The sequence below is a fragment of the Desmodus rotundus genome, chromosome 12 (assembly GCF_022682495.2).
Source record: "Desmodus rotundus isolate HL8 chromosome 12, HLdesRot8A.1, whole genome shotgun sequence".
NCBI lineage: Eukaryota > Metazoa > Chordata > Mammalia > Chiroptera > Phyllostomidae > Desmodus > Desmodus rotundus.
Window position 1 is genome coordinate 18,852,744 of NC_071398.1, and position 26,451 is coordinate 18,879,194.

At 43.1% G+C, this 26,451-nt stretch overlaps 1 protein-coding gene across 3 annotated transcripts; it reads right to left on the minus strand.

Moving 5' to 3' along the window:
• Window positions 1-541: 541 nt before the first annotated feature.
• CHST4 (carbohydrate sulfotransferase 4) lies at window positions 542-26,317 on the minus strand. Of its 3 annotated transcripts, none has more exons than XR_008425811.1 (2): window positions 26,013-26,317; window positions 542-707 (listed from the first exon to the last, which is right to left on the minus strand). XR_008425811.1 is itself a non-coding variant. In XM_024556109.4 (2 exons), the coding sequence occupies exon 2, from the start codon at window positions 18,419-18,421 to the stop codon at window positions 17,249-17,251; it is 1,173 nt and encodes a 390-aa protein (XP_024411877.1). In that variant the 5' UTR covers window positions 18,422-18,439; window positions 26,186-26,317; the 3' UTR covers window positions 12,530-17,248. The 3 variants fall into 3 exon arrangements, 2 of the variants coding, with proteins under 2 accessions (XP_024411877.1, XP_024411876.1); XM_024556109.4 differs by lacking the exon at window positions 542-707 and adding an exon at window positions 12,530-18,439 and having other exon boundaries at window positions 26,186-26,317; XM_024556108.4 differs by lacking the exon at window positions 542-707 and adding an exon at window positions 12,530-18,439.
• Between the last annotated feature and the right edge of the window lie 134 nt (window positions 26,318-26,451).

The following is a 26,451-nucleotide window of genomic DNA, read 5'->3' on the forward strand; positions in this document are numbered from 1 at the left end:
ATTTAAAAATACTACATTCGCATTGGTCAAACTTCAAACAATGCACCCCTCCCCCCAACCCACTCTTCAGGTCCGTCCTCAGCCACCCAGTATCTTCTCCCCTGAGGTAATCACAGTCAGCATTTCCTGGCTCATTCTTCTAGATTACATGTATATGTAAACGTGGGGGGAGGGGGTAGATTTCCTTTTTTCTTTCCTTTCTTCAAATATCCATTATTCGACTTTAGAATTCAGTGTCCTATTGAAGGCCAAGGAGAAATGACATTTCTGAGGCGGCCATCGCATCCTGGATATTTCTAGATTAAGAAAGAAAGAAAAAGGATCCCTGTGCAAGGGCTGCTTCCAAACAAGCTTTAAATTCCCCGGGGAGCCTACTCTGAGCAGCTTTGGATAACGGAGAAGATAGCAGGAGAGATAGCATCTGAACGTCCCAGAATAAAACAAAGTGCATAAAACAGTTGGAGACAAAGCCTCTCAGGTATGAATTCACCTTACCTTCTATTGCGGAGCACCGCCTACTAGGTAACTGCCACAAAAGTGGTGCAACAATGAGTCCCAGTTGGGTGCAGCAACTCCCTGGCCCTGGGAAGAGACTCAGAAAACCCACGCCTGCGCAGGCGCAGGTACAAGTGCGGGACGCCGCGCTGCTCAGGGCGCATGCGTTGTCGCGAAGCAACTAGGCGCCACTCTGGGTGCAGGCGGTGAACCTGAGAGAAGACGAGGGTCAATTCCTTTAAACCGGTGCCGACTGATTTCCGTAATGGGCTTGGGTTTTATTTCTTTCTCCAGACTTTCATCTGGACCCTCGCCGCCCTGTTGAGTGATTCTTTTCCTCCTTTGTGCCCTACTTGGGCCACAGACAGCGGGAGACTTCCCGGAAGTCAACAGATCATCCCAAGGTATTGTAAACCCCTGTTAACCTTTTCGCAGCACGATTTGTGAAACGGAAGGAGAAGTTGTTTCCCGGTAGCGGTTGTAAGTTTCCGAAAGTACAGTCCCCGGCGTATTCGGAGCCCCCTCAGCCGGGATCCACTGCCACGCTCCACACACACGCACACTACTACCCACGAGGGGCTATATTTTAAATATTCTAAGGCTGGAGTTATTGAATCCATGGGAAAATAACTGAATCCCCAGTACATTTTTATCCATACTCTTATTTATTTTAAACAATTTGGGTGTATTTTCACACAAGTTTCATAGGATAGCACGGCACCTGCAAATCTGGATGCTCTCTACGAGTCACATTGTTGCACCCATTGTACACCGTGACCAATCCCTTGGTTACTGAGACAGCAGCAACATAAGCATACTCTTAATGTCCTGGTTTTGGGTCCCCTCTTTATGTGTACTCTTTGAGAGATTCCCTTACTGTCTTACAAGTTTCTCTCTGAATCTGCAAATTTGCTTGCTAGATTTGATCCAGCATATCTAGTTGTTGTGAAGCCCAAACATATTCACGTTATCCAGTTTGTGCTATTGCTATAAAATCCGCACGCTTCGCATAGCTCCCTCCAACCTATTGCTTTTTCCTTACACACTCTCCCCCTGGAATCTTTGTTCCATGGCAGAGACACTTCCCTGCCATTCCCCAGTTCTTTAGAATGGTTCCTTCACTCTTCGCCTTAAGTGTGACTTTGCTGTTCCCCCGAGGATACTGCCACCTGTACAGCTGGTTCGAATTGCCTTTTTTCATGTTGTCTAGATTCTACCTTAGTGTCCTTTCAGGATATTTACTCTCAGTCATACAGCAATTATCTCCCTTTAAAACATAGGCTGTATTAGTTCACATGCTTTTTGTGCAGTCTCCTTTGTTTTCTTAGGTCCTTGACATGTGTGAAATTTTAGGATTTCTGTGGATGACCTGACCCACGCCCTATGACTGACTTCAAGGCCTCTTGCCTATCGAGAACCCAAAGGAGCTATAAACCCTACCCCGTTCCGTCATCCACTCCAAAACCACACCTTTGTTCTTTATCATTATCTCAAATCGACTATTGTAGGAATCTTAAACCCAGTGACTAATTTACTCACCACTGCCAGCTCACCCGTCAACTCAGACAAATTTACACCTTGACCCGTGACATTTATTCAGCCCTCTAATCTCTCCACACTTTCCCCCTAAGTTCTTTCATTCCCTTGCATTGCTACTCACCTGTTTCTTTCCAGTGTATTCCCATGGTGCAATATTCTCCCACAGTGTTAGCAGCCACTTCAACTTCTTAGCTTCCTTATCTTTCTCTATAGCATTTACCATGCAAAGTCTGTACCCAATACTAATCTAACCTCGAACCTCCTCTAGTTCTATACTTACAATAAAAATAAGGTAAACCAGTGTCCTTGGTGCAGTCTCCAGGCTCACTGGGCCCTCAGCCCTGCTTTGACAGTCCTTTTACAAATACTGCACCAGCATCTCCTTAGAAGCCTTAAGTTGAAAAGGCAGAGCCATGTAATGAAATGTATGATTCTTTCTGTATAGAATATCCAGAAAATAGGTAAATCCTTAAAGACAGAAAGCAGCTTAGAGGTTGTTGGGGTGGGGGAAGGGGGTTACGGTTATTAAGCTTTTTAATGGAAAAGGGGTGAGGAAAAAGTTTTGAAACTAAAGAGAGGAAGTTGCACAACATTATGAATGCACTAAATGCCACTGATTTGCACAGTTTTAAATGGTTAATTGCACGCTACATGAATTTAACCTCAAAAAAAGAAAACGACTATAGAACGAAAAAGAAAAAGTTAAACCACATGTAATCCTCATGCCCAGAGATAACCGCCATTCCCATTTTGCTGTGCTGGATTTTCTTTCGGATATTTTTTTAAAATGTGGGATTATACTAGATGCAATGATTTGTATAGTGTGTTATTTCATTTACTAGGTCACACATCCTCAGGACTAAAAAAATAGCACACAATTATGACAGAAACGGTCTATATCTTGACTGTACCAATATTAATGTCCTGGTTGTGATGTCTTACTGTAGCTTTGCAAGAAGTTATCATGGGGTCAGGGGTTGCTGGGTAAAGGGTATACTGGATCTCTATGTATTATTTCTCACAACTTCTTATGACTCTATAATTATCTTAAAAATTAATTATAAAATAATGTACTAGGTTAAATCAGTCTCATTAAAAATATGAAGTATGCAACTCATGAAACTTACATTGGAAAACATCATTTTTCCAGATTTTTTTGAATAGTTAATATATTCACAAGATTCAGAAAATTTTCAGTATAAAGAGTCATATAGTAGAAGTTCTCCTTTCATCCTTAATCCTCATCTTCCCAATCCAACCTGCCTTATCCCCTGTGAGGTTACTCTGTTTAGTCTCGTCTATTCCATGGTTTCTCTAGGCGTATACAAATTTAAATACGGGTTTAAATTCTTCCCCCATTGTAAAAGAGAGCATGAAATCATGGTTTTGTACTGTGCTTTTGGGGGCTTTCCATATGTGCACACAGAAAAATTTTTCTCTCTCTCTCTGTCTCTCTCCTGTTACATAGTATTCCATATTATGGTTACCATAATTTTTGCCCATAAATTTTGCCCATCACTAAGGGAGTACTTACTAGCTAAGTTAATTGATTAATAAATAAATTATGGTATAATTTGGGAAACACCAGGAGAGAAGCCCAGGACTAGAGTGCTTTCCCATGAAGCAGGAGCAACAGGCATGCAGGCTGCAGGCCAGAGGTGAGTGAGAGAACCTGCCAGGTGGAGAAGAGGGTGAGCTGTCCCTCAGCACTGGTGAGGATGATGCCACTGCTGGCAGGAATGCAGTGCATCTGAAGACAGTGGGCGACACTAAGGCTTTCCCCCAGCCACAACTTGTCCCTCAGGATCCTCAGTCAGCCCCTCCACTTCTCCCTTCCAATACTTCTGCATCAACTCCTGCCTTCTCTTTATGAATCATCAAATCCCAGAGGTTTCCATTGGCTAAATCCTCCCTTTCTGAAACCATCTCACCCCGACCTCAGTAATCATAAGTTGTTGATATCCCATGTACTTCTCTGGTCTAGACTTCTCTCTTGAACTTCAGACTTGCCCATCCAACTGCTTCCTCCCATCTTTACGTCTCAAGGAGGTCTCAAAAGCACCACCAATTCTTCATTTCCAAGAGTTCTCTCAAATCTTCCTGAATCTGGCCTTTCAATGTCCCTTCTCTCAGGGAGTGGCATCTCTATCCATGCATAAGCTAGAAACCTAAGTGGCACCTTCAACCTCTACTTCTCCTGCATTTCCCCATATCCAGTCCTCCCAAATATGCCTTAGATCTGGCATTGCATCTTCACTGCTCACCCTAGTCCAAGTGACCACTGGCTGCCACAGTCTCTTAACTGATCTAACATCTGTTTTGTTTAGCCATCCTCTCAACATTGCAGCCGAAGTGTTGTTGTTGTTGTTATTGTTGTTTTTAACCTGAAGGCTGATTTTGTCACTTGCTTAACCCCCTTAATAACTTTCTATTGCTTTAAAAATTGAACAGACTCTCTAGCATGGGATTCAGGGTCCCTAGTCTGGACCTACCTGCTTTTCTCCATTCTCACTTGTTACCACATACCTGCTAGCTCTTGGGCCTTTCCTGCTGTAAGGTCTGGCTTCCCCCTCTTGCCATAGGCTTTTTGCTCTTACTCTTTCCTTTGTGTGTATCGTTAACGTCTATTCATTCTTCAGAGCACAAGTCATGGAAGTCATCTTCTGACCCTCGACTTTTGGTCAACTTTCTTTTCATCATTGCTCTTATTTTCTTTTGTTACTATTCATTCCTTTGAGTGGTTCCAACATTTGAGTAATGTCTATCTCCTTCACTAGGGTGCAGTCTGAATCCAGGGAATGCCTGCTTTTGCTTATCATTGTCACCCAACAATGAATTTTGAATGAATGAATGACTGCTGGTTCTGTGACAATAGTAAATGGTGCCTCTTTACCCTCTTCAGCCACTATCATTCCCTGGGACACACTGTAGACCACAGTCTTGTCTCTTACTTCCTGGGGCTGCTGAGGAGGAAAAGCATCCACCAGCCAAGAGCTCGTGCTCTGGAGGCAGGGAGATATGGGCCCAATTTGGCACTGCCATTAACTGCTGTGGGTTCTTGCGCAAGACCTCCTATCTCTGTGAATCTCAGTTTTCCAGTCTCTAAAAAGGGTTACCACTTACCTCATAAGGCTGGTTTAATTTTTTTAGTCATACCCAAAACATTTAATATTTTTTCAGAAATATCTAGCACACTGTCCATTCTCAAAGTTTCTAATTGTTCCAATAATGGCTTTTTTCCAGCCTTTCTTTTTTAAATCTAGGTCCAATCAAAGTTCACCCATTGCATTTAGATGTTATATCTCTTTAGTCATCTTTAATTTAAAGCAGTATGCCTGATTAAAAAACATTTTTTTTGCCTTTCATGATAGTGACCATTTAGAGTTCAGGCCTGTTATCGGACAGAATGTCGCAGCGTTTGACCACTGACTAATGGTTAGACTTGACTTAAACATTTTCAGCAGTGATGTGTGTTCTTCCCCATACAGTCCACCAGGAGGCATACAATACCAGTTTATCCTGTGATTGATGCCGCTATATTCTGTCACTTGGCTAAGGTGCTGGATTAAGTGAAGGAATGTAGCCAAGGGGTCTGGACCATGAACCTTACTTCTTGCCTGTTTCCATTCCGCCTTCACTTTGGGGCAGATACACAACATTTCTGACTACACTTTCCCACCACAAGTGCCTCTTGGGGAGACTGGTAGCTATCAGTCTTGAGACTACTTTAAACAAATTATTTTTTATTGTAAAACTTTCAAACATATACAAAAGTAGAGAGAGTATATAATAATCTCAATGTGTTCATCACTCATTTCCAAAAATTATCACCATTTTGACAATTTCTTTCATTCACCCACTTTTTTTTTTCCTGGTGCATTTTAAAGCAAATCCAAGATAGCATATGAATTCACCCATAATTAACAGATAGGGACTTTTCTGTCTTTCTTCCTCTCTCTGTTTTTTCCTTCCTTCCTTCCTTCCTTCATTTTTCTACAACACTACCATAACACCTAACAAAATTTAACATGTCTTAATGTTGTCTAAAAACCAAACCATATTCAAAGCTTTGAAATTGCTTTTGAATTCTATCCTTAGAGCCTCTTTTCTTTTCCCTAACACACAGGTCCACGAATTCTGCACGGGCCATTTGGGAAAACGGTTCATTCATCATTTCTCCTCATTCTCTTGGTCCAGTCTGGCAGGTAAGTGCTAATGGTAGATAACACGTTTTGGGCGATAGTAGGCACTGGTTCAGTATGTCCAGAAATTGCTGTGCTTCTCAAACTGTACACGTTACCTGGGGGTCATGTGAAATTGCAAATTCTGATTGCATAGCTCTGCAACGGGGTCTGAAATCTTGCATTTCCCAACAAGTTTCGAGGTAAGGCTGATGATGCTGGTCTGCAGAAAATGCTTTGAATAGCAAAGAGTTCATGGAAAGTGAAATTGTGATATTTTGGATATAAATTATAAGAGGGAAACAAGTGAAGTCGGAAGTCCCTTCTAGCACTTAAATTACTTGAGCCTTTGATTCTAATCTCTAGCAGTTTTTAAGCCCGGTGACTCCACCCTGCCTCTGGGAAGGAGAAAAGCAAACGTAACTAACAACTTGAACTTCCCCATGAAAAGTTACTGTGGGTTTGTTCCAGTTTCTCCTGTATAGTCAACAGTCCTAGTGTCTAGTGTCTAGTTTGATGCACAGAAGCACTGCTCAGACCATCACACAGACTTTGTTCTTACCCTTTTTTTTATATGTGTTTCTCAAGGCAGGCAGGTGTGTTGTTAAAAAGCAGAGACAATGACTCTATGGAGGTGTGGCCTAAGAGTTTGTAATTTCAGTAAGCACTCAGGTGATGAAGACTAGACTAGGTGATAGAGATATTATTTGTGGTCAGGAGAAATTGGAGGAATAGTTGGAAAGTTTCAAACAGTTTGCTCATGCATTCATTTTGGATTTCTCCTCTTGGTGCGGTGTTTGCCATCACATATTCATTGAGCATCTTCTACGAGGACAAACAAGACAGAAACATCTGGTAGTAGGGGAGACAGAAAACAAACATTCAAACAAATAACTAAGCCAGTTGCAGGCACTGAAAGGTGTTGTGATGAATTGTAAAAGAATTCAAACAGGAGGACTTCTGATCGAGACGGAGGCATAGGTAAACACGCTCTGCTTCCTCACACAACTACAGAAAAAATTACAACTAGACTTCAAAACAGATATCACCAAGAACCATCAGAAAATTGGGCTGTATGGAAGTCCAACAACCAAGGATTTAAAGAAGCCACATTTCTTCCAGGTGGGTAGGAGAGTCAGAGACATGGAGAGAGGCAGAGAGGCACAGAGATGCAGTGTGACACAGAGAGGTGGCAGAACGGGTAGCCCCACATTCATGTGTGGTGGATAAAAATCAGGAGGGATACCTCAGGAGGGAAGGATCCCAGCCCCAGGCCAGACCACACAGCCCAGGGTTCCAGTGCCAGGAAGATAAATCCCTATAACTTCTGTCTGTAAAAACCAGTAGAGATTGGGGCAGTAGAAGAAACTGCCAGATTTTCAGTAGACTCCTCTTAAAGGGCCCTCGTGGACTTAGAAATTATGCAGACCCACCCCCTCTGGTACTTAGCACCAGGGCAACAGCTGGAAGGGCACCAGGTGCATATGGGGAGAAAGTAAAGTGACTGGAAACAGGGTGAATGCTGGGCAATCCTCCAGAAGCCAGGCAGTAGCATTGTCCCCTCTCTGAGCCCTCCCCCCCAGCCCCTCAACACAGAGCCACAAAGTGGTGAAGCAGGTTGCCCTGCCCTAATGATTACCTACATCTCTGCCCAACATAATTTACAGGTGCCTTTTCTACAATAGGCCATGCTACTAAGACAGGGAGTCAAAGCAGCTCTACCTGATACACAGAAACAAACATAAGTAGGCTGCCAAATTGAGGAGACAAAAAAATATGGCCCAAATGAAAGAACAGAACAAAACTGCAGGAAAAGAACTAGGTGAAATGGAGATAAGTAACATATCAGATGCACAGTTCAAAACACTGGTTATCAGGATGCTCAAAGAAATCACTGGGTATTTTAATACCATAAAAAAGACCCAGGAAGAAATGAAGGTTGCATTAAGAGAAATAAAGACAAATCTATAGGGAACCAGCAGTGGAGGGGATGAAGCCTATATTCAAATCAACAATTTGGAACATAAGGAAGAAATAAGCATTCAATCAGAACAGCAAAAAGAAAAAAGAATTAAAAAAAAAAACAAAAACGAGAGTAGTATAAGGGGCCTCTGGGACATCTCCAAATGTGCCAACATCCGAATCATAGGGATGCCAGAAGCAGAAGAAGAAGAGCAAGAAATCAAAAACTTATTTGAAAAAATAATGAAAGAAAACTTCCCTAATTTAGTGAAGGAAATAGACATACAAGTTCAGGAAGCACAAAGAGTCCCAAACAATTTGGATCCAGAGAGGTCCACACCAAGACATAGAATTAAAGTGCCAAAGGTTAAAGATAAAATCTTTTTAAAAAATATGTTTTATTGACTATGCTATTGCAGTTGTCCCATTTCCCCCCCTTCACTCCCCTCTGCCCTGCACACCCCTTCCCGCCCACATTCCCCCCTTTAGTTCATGTCCATTGGTCATACATATAAGTTCTTTGGCTTCTACATTTCCTATACCATTCTAACCCTCCCCCTGTTTATTTTCTACCTACCATTTATGCTACTTATTCTCTGTACCTTTTCCCCCTCTATTCCCCTCCCACTCTCCTGTTGATAACCCTCCACATGATCTCTATTTCTGTGGTTGCATTCCTGCTCTAGTTGTTTGCTTAGTTTGCTTTTGTTTTTGCTTTATGAATTGTGTTTGCTGTCATTTTACTGTTCTTATTTTTTATCTTCTTTTTCTTAGATAAATCCCTTTAACATTTGATATAATAAGGGCTTGGTGATGATGAACTCCTTTAACTTGACCTTATCTGAGAAGCACTTTATCTGCCCTTCCATTCTAAATGAAAGCTTTGCTGGATAGAGCAATCTTGGATGTAGGTCCTTGCCTTTCATGACTTGGAATACTTCTTTCCAGCCCCTTCTTGTCTGTAAGGTCTCTTTTGAGAAATCAGCTGACAGTCTTATGGGAACTCCTTTGTAGGTAACTGTGTCCTTTTCTCTTGCTGCTTCTAAGATTCTCTCCTTATATTTAATCTTAGGTAATATAATTTTGATATGTGTGATTATAATCAAGAAGCTTCCTTGGGTCCAGCTTCTTTAGGACTCTCAGCTTCCTGGACTTCCTGGAAGTCTATTTCCTTGGCCAGATTGGGGAAGTTCTCCTTCATTATTTGTTCAAGTAAGTTTTCAATTTCTTGCTCTTCCTCTTCTCCTTTTGGTACCCCTATAGTTTGGATGTTGGAACATTTAAAGATGTCCTGAGGTTCCTAAGCCTCTCCTCATTTTTTTGAATTCTTGTTTTTTCATTCTTTTCTGGTTGGATGTTTCTTTCTTCCTTCTGGTCCATACCGTTGATTTGAGTCCCAGTTTCCTTCCCGTTACTGTTGGGTCCCTGTACATTTTCCTTTGTTTCTCTTAGCATATCCTTCATTTTTTTATTTAATTTACAACCAAATTCAACCAATTCTGTGAGCATCCTGATTACCAGTGTTTTGAACTGTGCATCTGATAGGTTGGCTATCTCTTTATCGCTTAATTGTATTATTTCTGGAGCTTTGATCTGTTCTTTCATTTGGGCCTTTTTTTTTTTTTTGTCTTGTCCTGGTTACGTAAATGGGCGGAGCCTTAGATATTCACATGGGCAGGGCAACCCACATTGCTGCTCTGTGACGTTGTATGTGGGGAAGGGGTCCGAGAGGGAACAATGGCTCTTGCTCCACTCCCTGCTGGCTTTCAGGCACTCCCTCTGCTACCCATAAGTGAAGTGGGCCCTTGTGGTGCTGATTCCTGAGTGGGTGGGTTTGTGCATGTTCTAGGACCCTGTGGGTCTCTCCAACGACCTCTCCTGTGAGGCTGGGAGTTTCTCCCACTGCCACCTCAACCCCCAAGGGCTTTTTAATCAGTGGTTTGAGGCTTTATTTCCCTGCACTGGAGCCCTGGGATTGCGCAGTCTGTTTTGCCCCTCCTTTGTTCTTCCTGGTTTATCTGCGAATGTTGGACCACCGGGTCCACCAGCCACCACCTCGTGGGGTCTGCCAGCTGCTCTTTGCTGGCCAGCTGAAGCCTTGCCTGCCCCGCTCCACAGTCTACCACCTCGCTGTGTCTGTCAGCCATGGTCTTGCCCGCCCAGGTCCTCCAGCCATGGCCTTACTGAGAGTCCTCTCCGCCCAGCTGCGAGTCTCTGCCCCTCCTACTGGTCTGGATGAATGTTTCTTTAACTCCTTGGTTGGACTTCCATACAGTTCAATTTTCTGTCAGTTCTGGTTGTTTTTTGTTTTAAAATTGTTGTTGTCCTTTTGGTTGTGCGAGGATGCACAGTGTGTCTACCTACGCCTCCTTCTTGGCCGGAAGTCTAAAGATAAAATCTTAAAAGCAGTAAGAGAAAAGCCTATGAAGGAGTTCCCATGAGACTGTCAGCTGATTTTTTCAAAAGAAACTTTGCAGGCTAGAAGGGACTGGCAAGAAGTATTCATAGTGATGAAAAGGAAGGACCTACAACTTAGATTACTCTATCCAGAAAAGCTATCATTTAGAATGGAAGGGCAGATAAAGTGCTTCCCAGACAAGGTAAAGCTAAAGGAGTTCATCATCACCAAGCCATTACTATAGGAAATGTTAAAGGGACTTATTTAAGAAAAAGAAGATCAAAACTATAACCATTAAAATGGAAACAAATTCACAACCATCAACAACTGAATCTAAAAAACAAACTAAGCAAACCAGCACAACAGGAACAGAGTCATAGATATGGAGATCATTTGAAGGGTTATCAGCTGGGAGGGGGAAGGGAGAGAGTGGCAGGAAAGGTGGGGGGATTAAGAAGCATAATTTGGCCCCAACTGGTGTGGTTCAGTGGATTTAGTGCTGGCCTGCAAATTGAAAGGTTTCTGGTTTGATTCCCAGTCGGAGCACATGCCTGGGTTGTGGGCCATGTCCCCTGTTGGGGGTGTGCAAGAGACAACCAATAAATCTATCTCTCACACATCAATGCTTTTTTTCCTCTCTTTCTCCCTCCTCTCTCTAAAAATAAATAAATAAAATCTTAAAAACAAAAGAAGCATAAATTGGTAGGTACAAAATAGGGGGATGTTAAAAATAGTATAAGAAATGGAGAGGCCAAAGAACTTATATGCATAACCCCTGGACATGAACTAAGCGGGGGGGGGGGGGGGGTTGCTGGAGGGAAAGGGGGTACCAGGAAGAGGGAGGCAAAGGGTGAAAAATTGGGACAACTGTAACAGCATAATCAATAAAGTCTATTTAATTTTTTAAAAATATTCAAATGGCACTGGTTTTCCATATTGTAATATTTACCACCTTTCCTTTTTCTCTCTCCTCTCTTCCCCTCTCCCCCTCCCCACACCCCACAGAGCAGGGACTGTAGTCTCCTTCTTCTGAAATGACACACTTGCCTTGCTCCACAAGTAGGGCACTGGATGTGAATGGTAGCCCCTAATCTTTCCGTTTGCCTTTCCTGGCACGGAATCTGTGAGTGAGCTAGGGTGGAAGCCTCAGGGCCCAACATCCTCAGCTCTCTGTGCCGAGGTAAAGCTTATGCCCTACAGGTGGGAAGTGGGTTTTATACGGAAGTCCCAGTCCAGTCCCCTGCCTGAAAAAGAGCTGATATACTACTGGCCACCTGCCACTCCTACGGTAAAGCCATAATCCTAAACTGGGAGCCAAGGGGAGAGGGAGCCCTATCTTCTTGGCCACCCTACCTGGACCAGAACTTACTTCACGTGGAGTTGGGAAGAGATGGGGTCAGGCAGTGGTTCACTGCCACAGACTCTCGCTGTCCTTATCCAGGTCTACCAAATGTTCTTGGCTACATGTTTCTCCAGATGCTGTATACTCCTAGGACAATATCCAGAGACTGTAAGTGGTTGGTTTTCATGATTTTCTCTAGTTAAATGTTTCTTTCAGTGAGGAAAGTGTCAGATGGGCTCCTCACACTGCCATTCCAGAAGCGTGGTGGCCATAGAGGTTTTTATTTCCCCCATGAAATTAGTATGAAAAATTTTAAACAAGAAAATTGAAAGATTTTCAGAGTGGATACTCATTTTCTTCTCACCATTATTCTACCATTAACATTTTGTTATAGTTACTTTATTGTATATCTACCCACCTATGTATCATTCACTCTGATGTGTTTTTGGATGCATTGCAGAGTAAGTTATATACATCAGTAACTTCTAAATTTTCCAGCATATGTGCCACTAACTAGAATTTTTTTACTTAGAATTGACATTCAGTATTATATTCATTTCAAGTGTACATACAGTATAGTAGTTAGACATTTATATAACTTACAAAGTAGAATTCAATATTTGCAGTTTTTTTAATTTTGGGATAAAATTTATATGCAATGAAATATATAAATCTTAATGTAGAGTCACTGAGTTCTGACAAATTCATGCACCTAGGTAACCCACACTCCTATCAGGATATAAAACATTTGCATTCCTTCCCACCCCCAACAAAGTTCCCTCATGTCTCTTCCCCGTCAATCACCACCACTTCCCGCCCCCCAGAGGTAACTACTGTCATGATTTTTCCCCACCATGTTAGTCTTTCCTGTTCTGGAACTGTATATAAAAGAAACCACACAGTATAAACTCTTTCCTATAAAACTTTTACCTTGATGCTTTTGAGAGGCATTCATGTTGGAGGAATCAGTAGTTCATTTCTTTACCTTTTTTTTTTAATCCATTCTCCAATTTACAGTCACTTGGGCTATTTACTGGAGGACTGCAGGCAGAGAATCGACCTCTAATTTACCCTTTAGATAGGTCCCTGTGGTTAGAAAATGGGAGGTGAACTATGAAGGGAGGGCACGAAGAGACAAGAAACCTACTAGGAGGCTGTCAGTAATTCAGGCGACATTTGAGGCTGGTTTGGATGCACATTGTAACATTGGAGATGGGGAGAGGTGGTCTGATTCGGGGTATATTTTGGAAGTCAAGCAGACAGGCTTTGCGGATGAATAGGATGTGGACAGTGAAAGACAAGAAAGAACCAAAGGTGACTCTGTTCTCCTAGGCCACTCCTTTAACTATACTTTGCCAACATGATAGTGGAGAGGCAATAAAAAACAAGCCAGAAACTCTCTGCTTGGAGATTTGGCTAAAAACCAGCTGGAAGGCAATCAGTAAGCAAATTTTTGCCAAATGCTTCCAGGTGGCACTTAATGAGTTCACATGCTGTACCCTGCGAACACATGCAACTCCTCAGAAAACCAGCACAATTCGCGTTGGTTTTCTTTTGCCACAGCAATATCACTGGTAGAAATACTAGTCAACCCAATTCTTGAATCTCCGCTTTATTCCCCGCTTTCCACCTGCCACCCCACTTGACCCAGCACTTCTGAGCTATGGGCTTTAAGATTCAACTTCCCTTCTTTCTCTCAAACAGGAAACTTTTAAATGTCAGTTCTTTCTTATTTGAATCTTTAAACATCACTGTGTTTCTCAGAATAGAAGATTCTGTGATTGGCCTTTTATCTAAGTATTACATGAAGAACAGAGCCCTTTATAAAAATGCAGATGCGATCCTTTCATTCATTAAACAAATATTTATCGAGTGCGTGCTGTGTGCTAGGAGCTGTGCCAGGCGTTGGTTATACCACAGTGAATTAAGATAGTGTCTGCCCTCAAAGAACTAAAATGTGTAAATTGGAGGGGTTTTTTATAGTACGATAATTTTATGATAGTGGAAAGCCTGTATAAGTGACACTCAATAGACGCTTAAGGATAAAACCAGGAAAAATCCCAGAGGAGGTGTTTTAGTTGCGAACCTGAGGGATCAAAAAAACAAGCCAGAGAAACTGGGGTGGGACCGAGTAGGGTATTCCAGGAGGGAGAAATAGCATGACTGAAATATAAGCTGCATGAAAGGAGGGGCTCTGCCTGTTGTTGGGTGCTGTATCCGTAGCACCTCCGACATTCCTCGGCACGTAGGAGATGTCCATTACATGTCTGAAATGAATGAAGAAACCCTTTAACTGAAATGCTGCATTCAAATCTCTTTACTCTGGTTATTTATAATTACTTTTTCCTCAATACTGTATTTAAAAAAATCACCTTTCTCTGAATGACTGGGAACATTTATGCAGAAGAGGGGCATAGCCCTGGGCAGAAATCCCAGGGTATTGGGGATCCCCAGCTAATGACTATCAGAGATTTATTGTTAATTGGCCTATGTCACTCACATATATTCATTTTTAATTTTGCTTTGCTGGTGTGTGAAAGTAATTTAATAGAAGTCATAATGTACATAGTAAAATTAATTTATATTTAGCTTGGGTTTAAATCACATAATAAATTATAAACCATTTGCTGAGACACATGTTATAGACAAAATAATGGCAGATTTTTGCACAAAAATAACAGAAGTTGATTCAACCTTCCCATCTCTCTCCATAACTACTATTCATAAGTTGAATAGTTTTGATTAACATTTACTAAAAATTTAGCAATTGCTCTCATATAGAAAATGAAGCCACTTAGTAACAGTAAATTACAGTCAAAGCCCCTTTGTTTGAAAACCATCTTTCTCACCCTCCCCAAAAAACTGTTTAAAATGTTTGACGCCTTTCTCTCCCCGAAGTGGAGGGCTTAGGGTAGTTACCCAGGATGATTGTTTTTTTTAAACCATGAATTTCTATTCTGAAATGAGGCTGTTGAGGCCATTATGCTTGATCTAGACACAAGAGACCTTGTTCCCCAAATCTGAATACTAGCCGCGAGAAATTTGGATCAAATTCATCCCTCATTTTTGTTTGAACATCCTCAGGCCCCATGTAGCTAAGGAGGCTGAGGACACAAGCAGATGCCTCTCTGTTGCTGGGATTTACGGTTGGAACAGATGTCTCCAGATTAGAAAGTCTATTTCCCAGAACACCATCTTCTACGCTCCTCACAGGTTCTCAGCTCCCCAGACTCCCCTTATCCCACGGTGGGTGTACTGCCACTCTCATCACTGAATCCAGTGTCAGCCACTGGAACGCATGGCCAGGAGACTGTTCCATTGCTCACTAAGTATCGCTCAACACTGGATTTTTAAAGAGGTCATACAGCGTGATCTTATGCTACACCGTCTTATGTTTGTAGAGGCAAGAGCATTTGCCTGGGAGATCCTAGGCTCTTGAGGAGTATCTAGAGTGGCTTCGGATTGGATGTTAGAAAAAATGCACTCCTTTAAAGCCCCATATAAATTAACTTCAAAGACCCAGCTGGTAAAAGTAGCTACTCAAGTGTCTTAGGTGGTGATACAGCCCAAAAGCTACTTGGCAGAGGAGAGGGGGAGGGACCCCATCTGACGTTCAGGCAGCTTTATGATGTGAGGACCATGTCAGAGTGGGACTGGGAACACAAGGAAAAATGAAAACACATTATCTCTCAGGTTTGGACAAAATGAACTATTTAAAAAGTTAGGACTCAGAGGACCATGGAGTTCCAGACAGATTCAGACCTTCTTCCTATTCCTTCCAGCCTGAGGACAGCACCAGTGTCAGGAGCGGGTGGTATAGATACTTGGCATGTCATGGAAAGTCACCTATCTTGGGGCAAGAAGGCCAACAGTGCTGCTGCCCAGGGCAGGCTATACTGTTGCCAGGCCGGCCGTGGAAGGGTCACGTGGATCACTTGCAATATATATATTCCCCATCCCTCGCCCGGGGAGATTCCTATTCCAGCAAGTCTAAGGTAAGCCATTGCAAAATGAATTTTTAACTGATTGTTCTAATACATAACTAGATCTGGGGGATGTTGCAAAGACTGGGAGAAACATCCCTTCTTGTTAGGGGAGGTGATGAGGAAGAGGTAAATAGCACCTACTATTCCAGAAATGAGGTCGAACCCGAATTCTTTGCCCAGACCCTAGATTGATGCATATGGTAACATTACAACTTATGCCTCACACAAGAAAGGGCTTAGCTGCTGGTTGTCTACTTTCTACAACTTCTTAAGAGGACAATGTATCAATTAGTGTTGATCAGTTTAGACTTTGTCATCTGACACTGAACATTGTCGTGGTAATTTTTCCATGTGTGGGTGATAGATAATGGCAAAAGAAAAAGGTATATCGGAAGATGATTATGTTCTTAGGTTAGGATCCTCTAAGAATGAGCATTTACTGTTAAGAAAATTAGAACACACAAAGGGGACATTCCAAACACAATCTTATTTTGGAATTTTAACCTTAATAGCAGCTTCACAGGTCAAAATCTTCTATGTAGTAAGCAAACAGTGAGAATTGACATCTAAATCAGACCCAGCCACCCCAAGAACTTAAGAGCTTGCTCTGCTGTGCAGATTTTGTTTCATATTTGTGATAATGGGTAACTGTGATGGCCAAGCTCATGGGTAAGCGTCCAACCCTGTTCCCCATTCCCTTTTTGAATCCACTGGGAGCTCCCAGTGCTCAGAGTTCACCTCCCTGTGGAATGTACTAGTGGGATCTGTGCTGAAAGACCCATTTCCCTGATTTTTTTTCTCTCCCCTTCCCCACTGGGCAGTATATGGACAGAGAAGTTAATGGATTTACTCCACTGATACTGTGTAGTGCCAAATAGGACCCCAGGCCATGAAGTCTCTGAAGTATACACAAGTAGGAAGGCCAAGGAGAGAAGGCGGCAGTACTCCCTTTTCAGCGGGGGAATGTGCTGCTCACATATACTGAGTCTCTTTTCTAGACCTGAGTAGAGCTACAGAGATTTCTCAGCTTGAGCACGTGTGGGCACAACTTGTGCTCACGTGTATGCAGGCAGAGACAAACCATATTTTGCTGTGTATAATGCGCACTTTTTTGCCCAAATTTTTGAGGGAAAAATAAGGATGCACATTATACATGGGTATAATGAGTACATATACCATGGGTATAATAATGGGTGTAATAATCCTGTGTATAATGCACACAAAAACATGAGCGTGCATTATACACGGGAGCTCATTATACACGGCAAAATATGGGTAATTAAGGTTTAGAAGCAGCTTTCAGTTAACGTGGCTGAGGCTGGTGCCGAGTGGAGATGGAGCCTCCTCAATCCTCTTCATAGAATCGGCCAGCGGGGGTCCAGGTAGACAGAAGATCCAGTGACAGGTTCCTCTGCTCTTGCTCTGATCTGACAAGGCGGTAGCCCAACAACTTCATGGTGTCACCACAGACTTTCTGAAGCCGAGAAACCTTTCCGTAAGGCAAGGACCAGCGCCAGGCCTCGGAGGTTTTGAGGGCATCCCTAGAATCTGTAAGGAAGGCGTGACTACCCGTGCCCTTGCCTCGAGTGATGTTATGCACCCAGGTCCGGAGGTGGGGCAAGAATTTCAATCCTGCATATTCATACATTCGAGCAGTCTGGGCCAGGGGGTCCCGGACCAGGTCCTCATAGCGTATGAGCAGGTAGTGCCGCTTGAGGGCCTCAGGCAAAGTCTGCACAGCCTTATAGATCTCCAGCTGACTTTGGCAGATGACCTGCAACACATAGTAGGGCTGGTCTTCTTCCTTGAGTTTCTGCCACTCCTGCCCCATCAAAATTTTGTTGTCAATCATGAGATCCCCCCTGGTGTTTTCTCGGGAACGGAACACCGCCCGGGGGTCCCGGACCAGGTGCATAATGTACAGATTGAGGGAAGGGTCCCTCAGCAGCGGGTAGAGCACCTGCAGGTTGAAGAAACGCACCTCCTTGAGCACCACGTGGCTGTAGTTGCGACAGGCCTTCTCTACCACCTCAAAGGGCCGCTTACTGCACAGGAGCTTGCAGTGAGCCTGGGGTATGATCATATCTTGTGGGAAGATGTCACAGGCGGGTGGGGAACACAAGGCCCGGCTGGCTGCCCACTGGAAGAGGCTGGACTGTTTTCGGGGACCAGGTTCCATGTAGGCATCAAAGACACTCATGTCACAGAGAAAGATGGCACGTATCAGATCCCGCACTGCCATATGCAGCCTCCACGGGGTGCTTTGTGTGAAGGTCATCCAGATGTGCCAGGCAGGTTCCATAAGGTAGAAGACATCTGGGTGCTGCCCAAAGAGCTGCCCCACTAAAGAAGAGCCAGAGCGCCAGGAAGACAGGACCAAGACATGCGTGGTCTTGAGCCCCTCCTTCCTAGATGGGGAGTTGAGGTTGAAGTTGTAAAAATGGATGAATATGAGGCAGATGGCTATCTGGGAGACCAGGAACAACAGCAACGGCATTGTTTTTTTGGGCAGTATCATCTTGCTGAAGTGGAAGACCTTTAAGGAACAAGCAGAGGGGCTGTGATAGGCGGCTGTTTTGGTGTCTGCCTTCTATCCTCTTTCTAACCAAAGCCACTTTCTCCCTGACCCCCACCAATGAGCAATGCAGAGAGCTGGAGTATTCTTGCAAGCAATTGCCCAAATCCTCCTGAGAATCAATTCCTGTCCCTTGGCAATAAGTTCTATTTGTTTTAGGCTCTTTACTTCCTCTCTCTTGGTCTCTCTGTCCACTGAGCTACCAAAATGTCTGAACTCAGCCATATTTCATCAATGTAGGGGAACAACCCCATCCTGGCACCCTGGTGACATCTTCACACAGGCCAGGAGGCAAAGCTTAACTGCAGTCTGGCCCAAGTTTTGGTTGAAAGCCCTGTGATTCCTTCTGAAAGGAAGGAGGATAAAGTGGCTTGGGAGTAACTGCCGTGAGGCCATCACCCACCCTCCTGCCTTGAGATCCCCTCACTATCTTCCTTTATCTCAGTTAAGCACAGGACTTTTAGTCCCCTAATGTTGTGGCTGCATGCTAGTGTGTTGTTACCGCCTCAGTGTCATGTGGTCCTCCCTGATTTAGTCTCATCCCGTGGGACTAGGGATATGAGGAGCTGACCCAATGCTGAACCTCACATATGTGTAGGTAATAAATTACCTGAAACTAGGCTGAATCGTCTCCTTAACAGCCAACTCTATAAAGTGTGGCAGGCCAACCTGAGAGCTGCAGTAGTGACCCTGTGGCCTGTCAGCGACGGTGCTGCTGCTGGGGGCAGTGCTTGACCCCTGGACACAACCTGTCCAGGGCTGCCCCGTGTGGCGGGGCAGGTGTGTACTGTACAACCCTAGGGAATGCCATCTCATCCCGAGTTTAAGATTTATTATTAAAAAAAAGTTCTGGTAGATAACAGTAAAGTATCTTCGTCCAACAGGATGAGTATATTGGATTGATTTGCTAGTTGTTAGATGTGAGACATTTAGAGAAATGAACTTCACTTTGCAGTTCGCTCTAACGCTCATGCAGACTGGTGGTGGTCCTGAACCTACTCCTGCCACATTCAGGGCTTGCTCTCTGTGAAAAGACCATGGTTCTCAGTGACATACTAGGACATCATTCCAAGGGAGATCTTAACCCTCTTTAAGGGGTTAAGATGACTCTGTATCTTTTTGGGTGACTTCCTGACAGAAATAACTAGTAAGACATAAAATAGCTATTTCACAAAGGGTAAAATATTAATAGTAGCAAGGTGCTAATTTGCATGTCAAGATATAACCCAGAAGTTCTTCCTTGAAGCTTTAAGAAAGAAGAGAAGATATATTTCTAGACAGTAACTGGAGCTGGATTTAGGGTTTGCTGTTTTCCTGGTGACAGGTCTTAGCATCAGTTTTTTAAAAAGCTCTTAATAGGTGATAGTCACTGGTTCAAATTGTTTTAAAAAGTATTAAATATTGGGGGAACACTTTGTAAATTATATGAATGTCTAAGCACTATGGTGTACACCTGAAACTAAAATAATATTGAATGTTAACTATAATTGGCGAATTAAAAAACAATCAAATAAACAAAAACAATGTGCAAAAAAGTATCATTATTATGGACATTAAATGCACAGATTCAGAATTTAAAAGAAAGCTTCCTAAGATTCTGCATGCAGAAAAGAAATAAGGCGAGTACCTGCCAGCCTGCAGCCTCGCCTGTCACACTCCAGGTCTTTAACCTGTTACATGATAGGTGAAGGAAAGTCCTCTGACAAGCAGTGTGTCTGTGGAGGAGGCCTAAAGTCACAAATTAGAAAACTAGAGCTATTTGTAAACAGGGGTAATGACATACTTTTTTAAACGGATCATAGTATCGTTCTGAGGGAAAGAACACCTAAATTTTTATCAGCTTCTGAATCAGTAACCTCTTGTCTATTTACTGACAGCTAATATTTACTTCTTAGCTGGTCTTTTTGTCATCACTGTCAGTGAAAAGGCCACTTCTAACACCCGTCCTCCACCTGCCTGTTTCTAAACAACTCAGTCTGGTTTGTATGTGTCCTTTCAGTTGCTTTTTGCATAACAAGAGAATTCAAATGTACGCGTGTTCTAAATTTTTCCCCTCTTCTTAATGCAGACAGTAGCAAGGCAATCCACATGCGCCACACCTTGCTTTTTTAACATAACAATGTGTCTTGGAAAGCTTTCAGTGGCCTTACCTAAAATGTTTCCTTGTTCCTTTTTACCACTACATAGAATTCTATTGTGCGGGTATACCATGATTTATTCAACCCGTTTCCTCATTGATGGGCTTTTGAGTTATTTCCAGCCTTTTACCATTTCAAAAACTTCAATGATGACCTTTATGATCACACATTTATTACCCAGAAGTAGAATTGCTAAGTCAAGGAGTACAGACATATGTACCTTTGTTATCTTTTGCTCATATAACCTTCATACTGGTCATAAAGCATGAGTACAGATATATGTACTCATGGTTCAATATGTACCTTTGGTATCTATTGCTCATAAAGCCTTCACACTGGTCGTAAACCATTCTCTGTGTCAACAGCTCTGGAGATTCTAGGGAGTGGAGTTTAGAGAAGGAATTGGGCAGCCACAGATGTGATGCTTGGAGTTTACTGCTTGCTTCCTGAAGAGGTAGAGCATTCTTTGCCAGTTCATGGGCTTCCCATGGAAGTCCCCTAAACCTTCTGGGAAGTGTGTGATGACCTAGGCCAAACCTTGTGTGGCTGTGGCACAGAAACCCCTCTCATCCATTCATTACAACAATGCATTTCCTCCCTATGTGCCAAAAGAATCCAGTGAGGACCATCTCTCCTTGGCCGAAAAGCATTTTGCTGTATGTGAAGAAAATGTCAGTGAATGGTAATTCCTGTCTTGGACCTTTAGGTTATTACAGGAATGGCTAAGGTGTGCTCCTAGTTCGTTTAAACTGAAGCCCAAGAGGAAATGATTAGAAACTAGGCCATTATTGATAATGGCCCACCCTCTTTCCCCACCATGTCCCCCACCCCACACCACAAAGACTTTAGCAAGAGATCTTCTCCCAAAGGCATTGTTGAGCGTGAGGATAAGTTTGGAACAAAGATAGGAAACAATGGAACAAAAGAGAGGAAAGTAAAGAGAAGAACTTGACCTGTGCACAATTGTAAGGAAACTGGGGTAGAATTTTATAAGCAGGGTCTAAAATCAACTCAGGAAAAAAGCTAACATTTCCTTGGGATTAGAAAAGTAAACTTTTCAAAGTTACTCCTTCCCTTTCTCTATCCCGCTTTGAGCCAACTCAGTGCCCTGAGTGGGCTCGATGGCTTTGAGCCCTCCTTGTCTGCACCTGGCCTCTTGCCCACTCTCTCCCAGGGCTGGAGCTGGGTCTCTAACTCTGTCCCCAGTTGTCCTCAGGCTTTAGTTGTCCGTGATTCTCAGGAATTCCCATGGAAACCCTGACTTCTTTCTCTGCTTTTTCTTTCTCTGGACACTTTCCCTGGGTAGAAAGAAAGTATGCTTTTGTAAAGTGAGTCCCATCTCTTGTCACTGGAATCTAAACACATTCTGGATCTAGGCAACCCATGACAGGATGACCAGAACAGCTAGGGATACTTTAGGGTGTGTCTTGGGCAAAGCGCATCTCTTCAGAGACTGTAATCAGTGGTAAAGATGAACCTTCTTGAGACCCTGGGAGAAGCCAGGTGACATGGCTCTCTGCAGAAAAGGAAACCCGAGGCTTTGTATGGCAATCTCCTCTGAACTAACCAACACCTTTCCCTGATTGTTCTGCGCTTACCTCCTCCATAGTCCTTGGAGTTGACAAGCATTTGGGGGAAGTCTCTGACCTGCTCCATCTCAGAGTCTCTAGTGCACCTTCCTGAGTGTTCTTTTCTGGCTGTTCAATTGCATGCTTGAATGCCGCCCTCCCTGTTGCAGGAACCCTAAATCTGCTCATCTGTAGCCTGGCTTTGACGGTAAGTAGCCTCTTCTGTCTCTCAGCCCTCCTCATCATCCATTGTTGTCAAAACTACCTTTTTAAAGCACAAGTCTGTCATTCCCCTCCTTAAAATCCTTGTGTAACTTTTGAGGGAAGTATAGTTTGCCACCCCAAAATATTATTCTAAGCTGGTTATTTTAAAGAAACAAAAGACTCAGAAAGAATCATTAACCTTTTCCTTAACTGAATAAAAAAATTTAGATAGAAGGCCTGCTCCCAGGAAGGGAGCATACTGTTGATGGGTAACTATAGTTTAATATAAACTAAGTATGATCAAAGTCCTCTCTGTCCCATTGTTAAAAGTGTCCCAGCAAATATTTATTTACAAAATGTTAGCTTTTTTGTCTTTATGTGAATTTACTTCCTGCCCTTTGAAGTCCCTGTCCTGCGCCCTTCTCCTGAGCTCAAAACGGCACATAAGCCTTAACTGCCCAATCAGTCCTCAGGTCTCATACTGTTATGGGCCCCCATATGACAGTTTGGTCATTTTCTTCTGTTAATCTGTCTCATGTTAATTAAAAATTTTTTTGTATTAATTGATTTGAGAGAGATCGATTTGTTGTTTCACTTATTTGTGCATTGATTGATTGATTCTTGTATGTGCCCTGACCAGGGACAGAACCCGCATCCTTGGCGTATTAGGATGACACACTAACCAGCTGAGCTACCCAGCTAAGGCCTCATGTTAATTTGATTATTAGTTCAGCCAGAACTTAAAAATTATTTTTCCTCCCCCACACTTTCCAACACATACAGCATTAACTCTAAATCTCCAAGTCTTGTACCCAGGGTCCTTGATGATCTAATCTTTGGTCTCCCATCACTCCCCTCCTTTTTGGTGGCTTAGAGTCCAGACTTTACTTTCTGCTCTTCCCAACTTTCCCAGTTATTTAGAAACCCTGAGACATTTGTAAAACTACTACTCCCTCAAGATTCTGCTCACATATCAGCTTTCTCCCTGAAAGCTATCTCCTGTCCCATGAGACTTAGGTGTTCCCCAAACTTTCCATTAGCATCCATCTCTCACTCTATAGTAACCACCTGTAGATGAATGTCTCTCCCACTGGCTGTCATAATTTAAGAGTAAACACTGTGTCTCATGTTACTTACAGGTACATAAAACTTACAAGTGATTAAGGCTCATCAAATGATTGAATGAATGAATGAATGAATTGTTGACTGTAGGAAGAGGCATAGTCACTGCTAGAAAGCAAATAACTGAATGAGTTGCATCAGAAACTGAAACTTGTCCTTTTCTAAAATGCACACGAATGTCTCTCTAATATCAGTTACTGATATTTAGGTGACTGTTGATTATTGAGCACAGAACCTGTAAAGTCTCATTTGCATGGAGCAAGATATTAATAAGTCAAAGGTATAAGTTTGATGCAATATGGCACAGTTAAACACACTCCAGAAAGAAAAAAGTTTCCATACTGAGCATGTATTAATTAAAATTGGGGAAATGAACATTATTTTAAGAAACATTTATTAGTCAGAAATAAAAGCCCCATCACAGCCCTCGCTGGGGTGGCTCAGTGGATTGAGTGCCAGCCTCAAACCAAAGAGTTGCCAGTTCAATTCCCAGTCAGGGCACATGCCTGGGTTGCAGGCCAGGTCCCCAGATGTTTCTCTCTCTCTCTTTCTTCCTCCCTTCCCCTCTCTCAAAAATAAGTAAATAGCCCTGGCTGGTGTGGCTCAGTGGATTGAGCACCAGACTGTGAACCAAAGGGTTGGCGGTTCAATTCCCACCCAGGGCACATGCCTGGGTTGTGGGCCAGGTCCCCAGTAGGGGGCACTCAAGAGGCAACCACACATTGATGTTTCTCCCTTCCCCTCTCTAAAAATAAATAAAATCTCTTAAAAATAAATAAATAATTCTAAAAGAAAAAAGGCCCATTGCAGAGAAACAGACTACTCAGATTACTTCCCTTGCTGTAACCATCTCAGTTAGTAAAATGAAAAGAGAAGGGAAAGAAATCCTCAGTGCATCCCATCATGACCACCCCAAAAAATAATTTAAAGACATGTTGCCCCAATGATGGGCAACTGGTATCATCTTGGCACACAAAGGACAGGCCTATCATTGAAGAGTCATGAGAACTTTAGGATCGTGACATTGTGGTGGCACAGGGGCCACAGTCTGCCGACCTCATTGAGCAGCCTGATTACAGAGGGCTGAGTTAGAGATGTCTCCCACAAAGGTACAATGTATCCTTTTAGAAACAAAATGAAGAATCTGAGAAAAAACAGATGGGCATCAGTGTAAGAGCCCTGCGTTCCAGCCACTGACACATTGCTAACTTAGATTCTCTGCTGAGGTTATGCCGCTATGACCTGAAATTATAGGTGGCAGAAGATATTTTCAGATAGAGAATAGAGAGAACAAATAGAGCAGAGCTGGGTTGAGGAAATGACACCCAGGTGCTTATCTTCACCTGGGCAACAGGTGCCCATGTGGTAACAAATTGTAACTAGACTGAAAGCACCAGGAGGACGGGACCTGTGTCCTCGCTGTTGCTTTGTCTCTAATGCCAGTGACAGTGCCTGGCACATATTAGGTGCTCAAGAAACACATATTGAATGAATGAATGAATAAACATTTGTAAAGCATTTTTTACTGTTTAAAGTGCCCTCATTGACCTGCGTGAGGAAGGCAGAGGCCAGATATTTTTATTTTGCACATAAAAAAGTATTTCAATTCCAGTTAGAAGTTCCAGGCTTGTCCAAGGCTATATAAGGTAAGGTCTCTTCTGCCTTGTCTGATGTGCTGGCCTCATAATTTAGTCTTACTTTTCATCTGTAAGAATGGTGCTCCACAACTCTGAGAGCTCTGACATCTAGGACAGCGACCCAATTAGATATGCAGGCATACCTCATCTTACTGCTCTTCGCTTTATTGCATTTCACAGATACTGCATTTTTTACAAGTTGAAGGCAAGACCTCCACCAGTAAAAAGATTATGACTCGCTTTATTGTGAGACACTCTTGATTGCTGTGATCTGGAATCAAACCCACAGTATCTCCAAGGTACAATTGGATAGGACAGTGATGATCCACACCCCCATTTTTTTTTAGAATAAATATACTGAGCTTTAATTAATTGACTCAATGGGAAGATAGCCATGCCGGAATCAGAACCCAGGTCTCCTGGGTCCCAGGTCCCAGAGTGGTCAATTATCACACCACACTTCACCTAAGTTAGAGAAAACTTGCAGCTCTCTGCACCGCTGGTCTTTCACTCCCAAGCACCTGCACAGAGAAGCCGAGGGAAGTAGAGACTTGTGCTCTGAAACCAGGATCTGAACAAGTTAGATGCTTCAGGGGATTGGCTACAAAATATACATAAGAACAGCCCTGGCATTCTAGGCTCTTTCAGCTTTTTTAGGGATGGAGCAATGGGGGGATGGAGGAGCTACTGGCAGGCAATTTGTGCTTGAAGGAAGATTCTTCAGGTTATTGTAAATCGGCACCCCTCCTTCACCATTGTCATTGCATTCCCAGTTTAGGTGCCCCGGGTTACCTGATGCTGGGCTCCATTAGCCCAGGGATAAAAGCCCTGCTTTAGGGGTATACACAGAGAAAACTGTTCTTACCTTGTTAATACTTTGGCTTTAGAGAGGCTCACCACTAGCCTAGCCGCGCAGCTTTTCTCTTCTGACTCACCAACTCCCTTCTCAGTTTTCTCCTCCTCCTCGCATTTTGCATAACTGTCCTTTCTCAGAGGAAATTCCACTGCCCTCTCCCTTCTGCCAAAGAAATGACCCACCTTCCAAGATAGTGTTGAGAAAGCATTCACTCCCAGGGAGCTTTGATGTTAGCGGCTTTAACACTGAGAGACTCATGGGGTGGGGAGACTGCTTGAGATAGGCTGGAAGTGTTCTTTCCCGCAACCGGGAGATGATCCTGGAATGTACACTCCTCTAAAGCAGCTGAAAAGGTTAACTCCCTTAGGGCAGAGGAAAAAAGAAAGGAGAACCCTGGGAAACTAGGAACTGAGGTTGATGGGCAAATCACTAGTTACATCCAAAATGC

Coding starts and splice junctions, on each gene's coding strand:
- CHST4 (XM_024556109.4), bottom strand. CDS start 18,421: ATGATACTGCCCAAAAAAACAATGCCGTTGCTGTTGTTCCTGGTCTCC.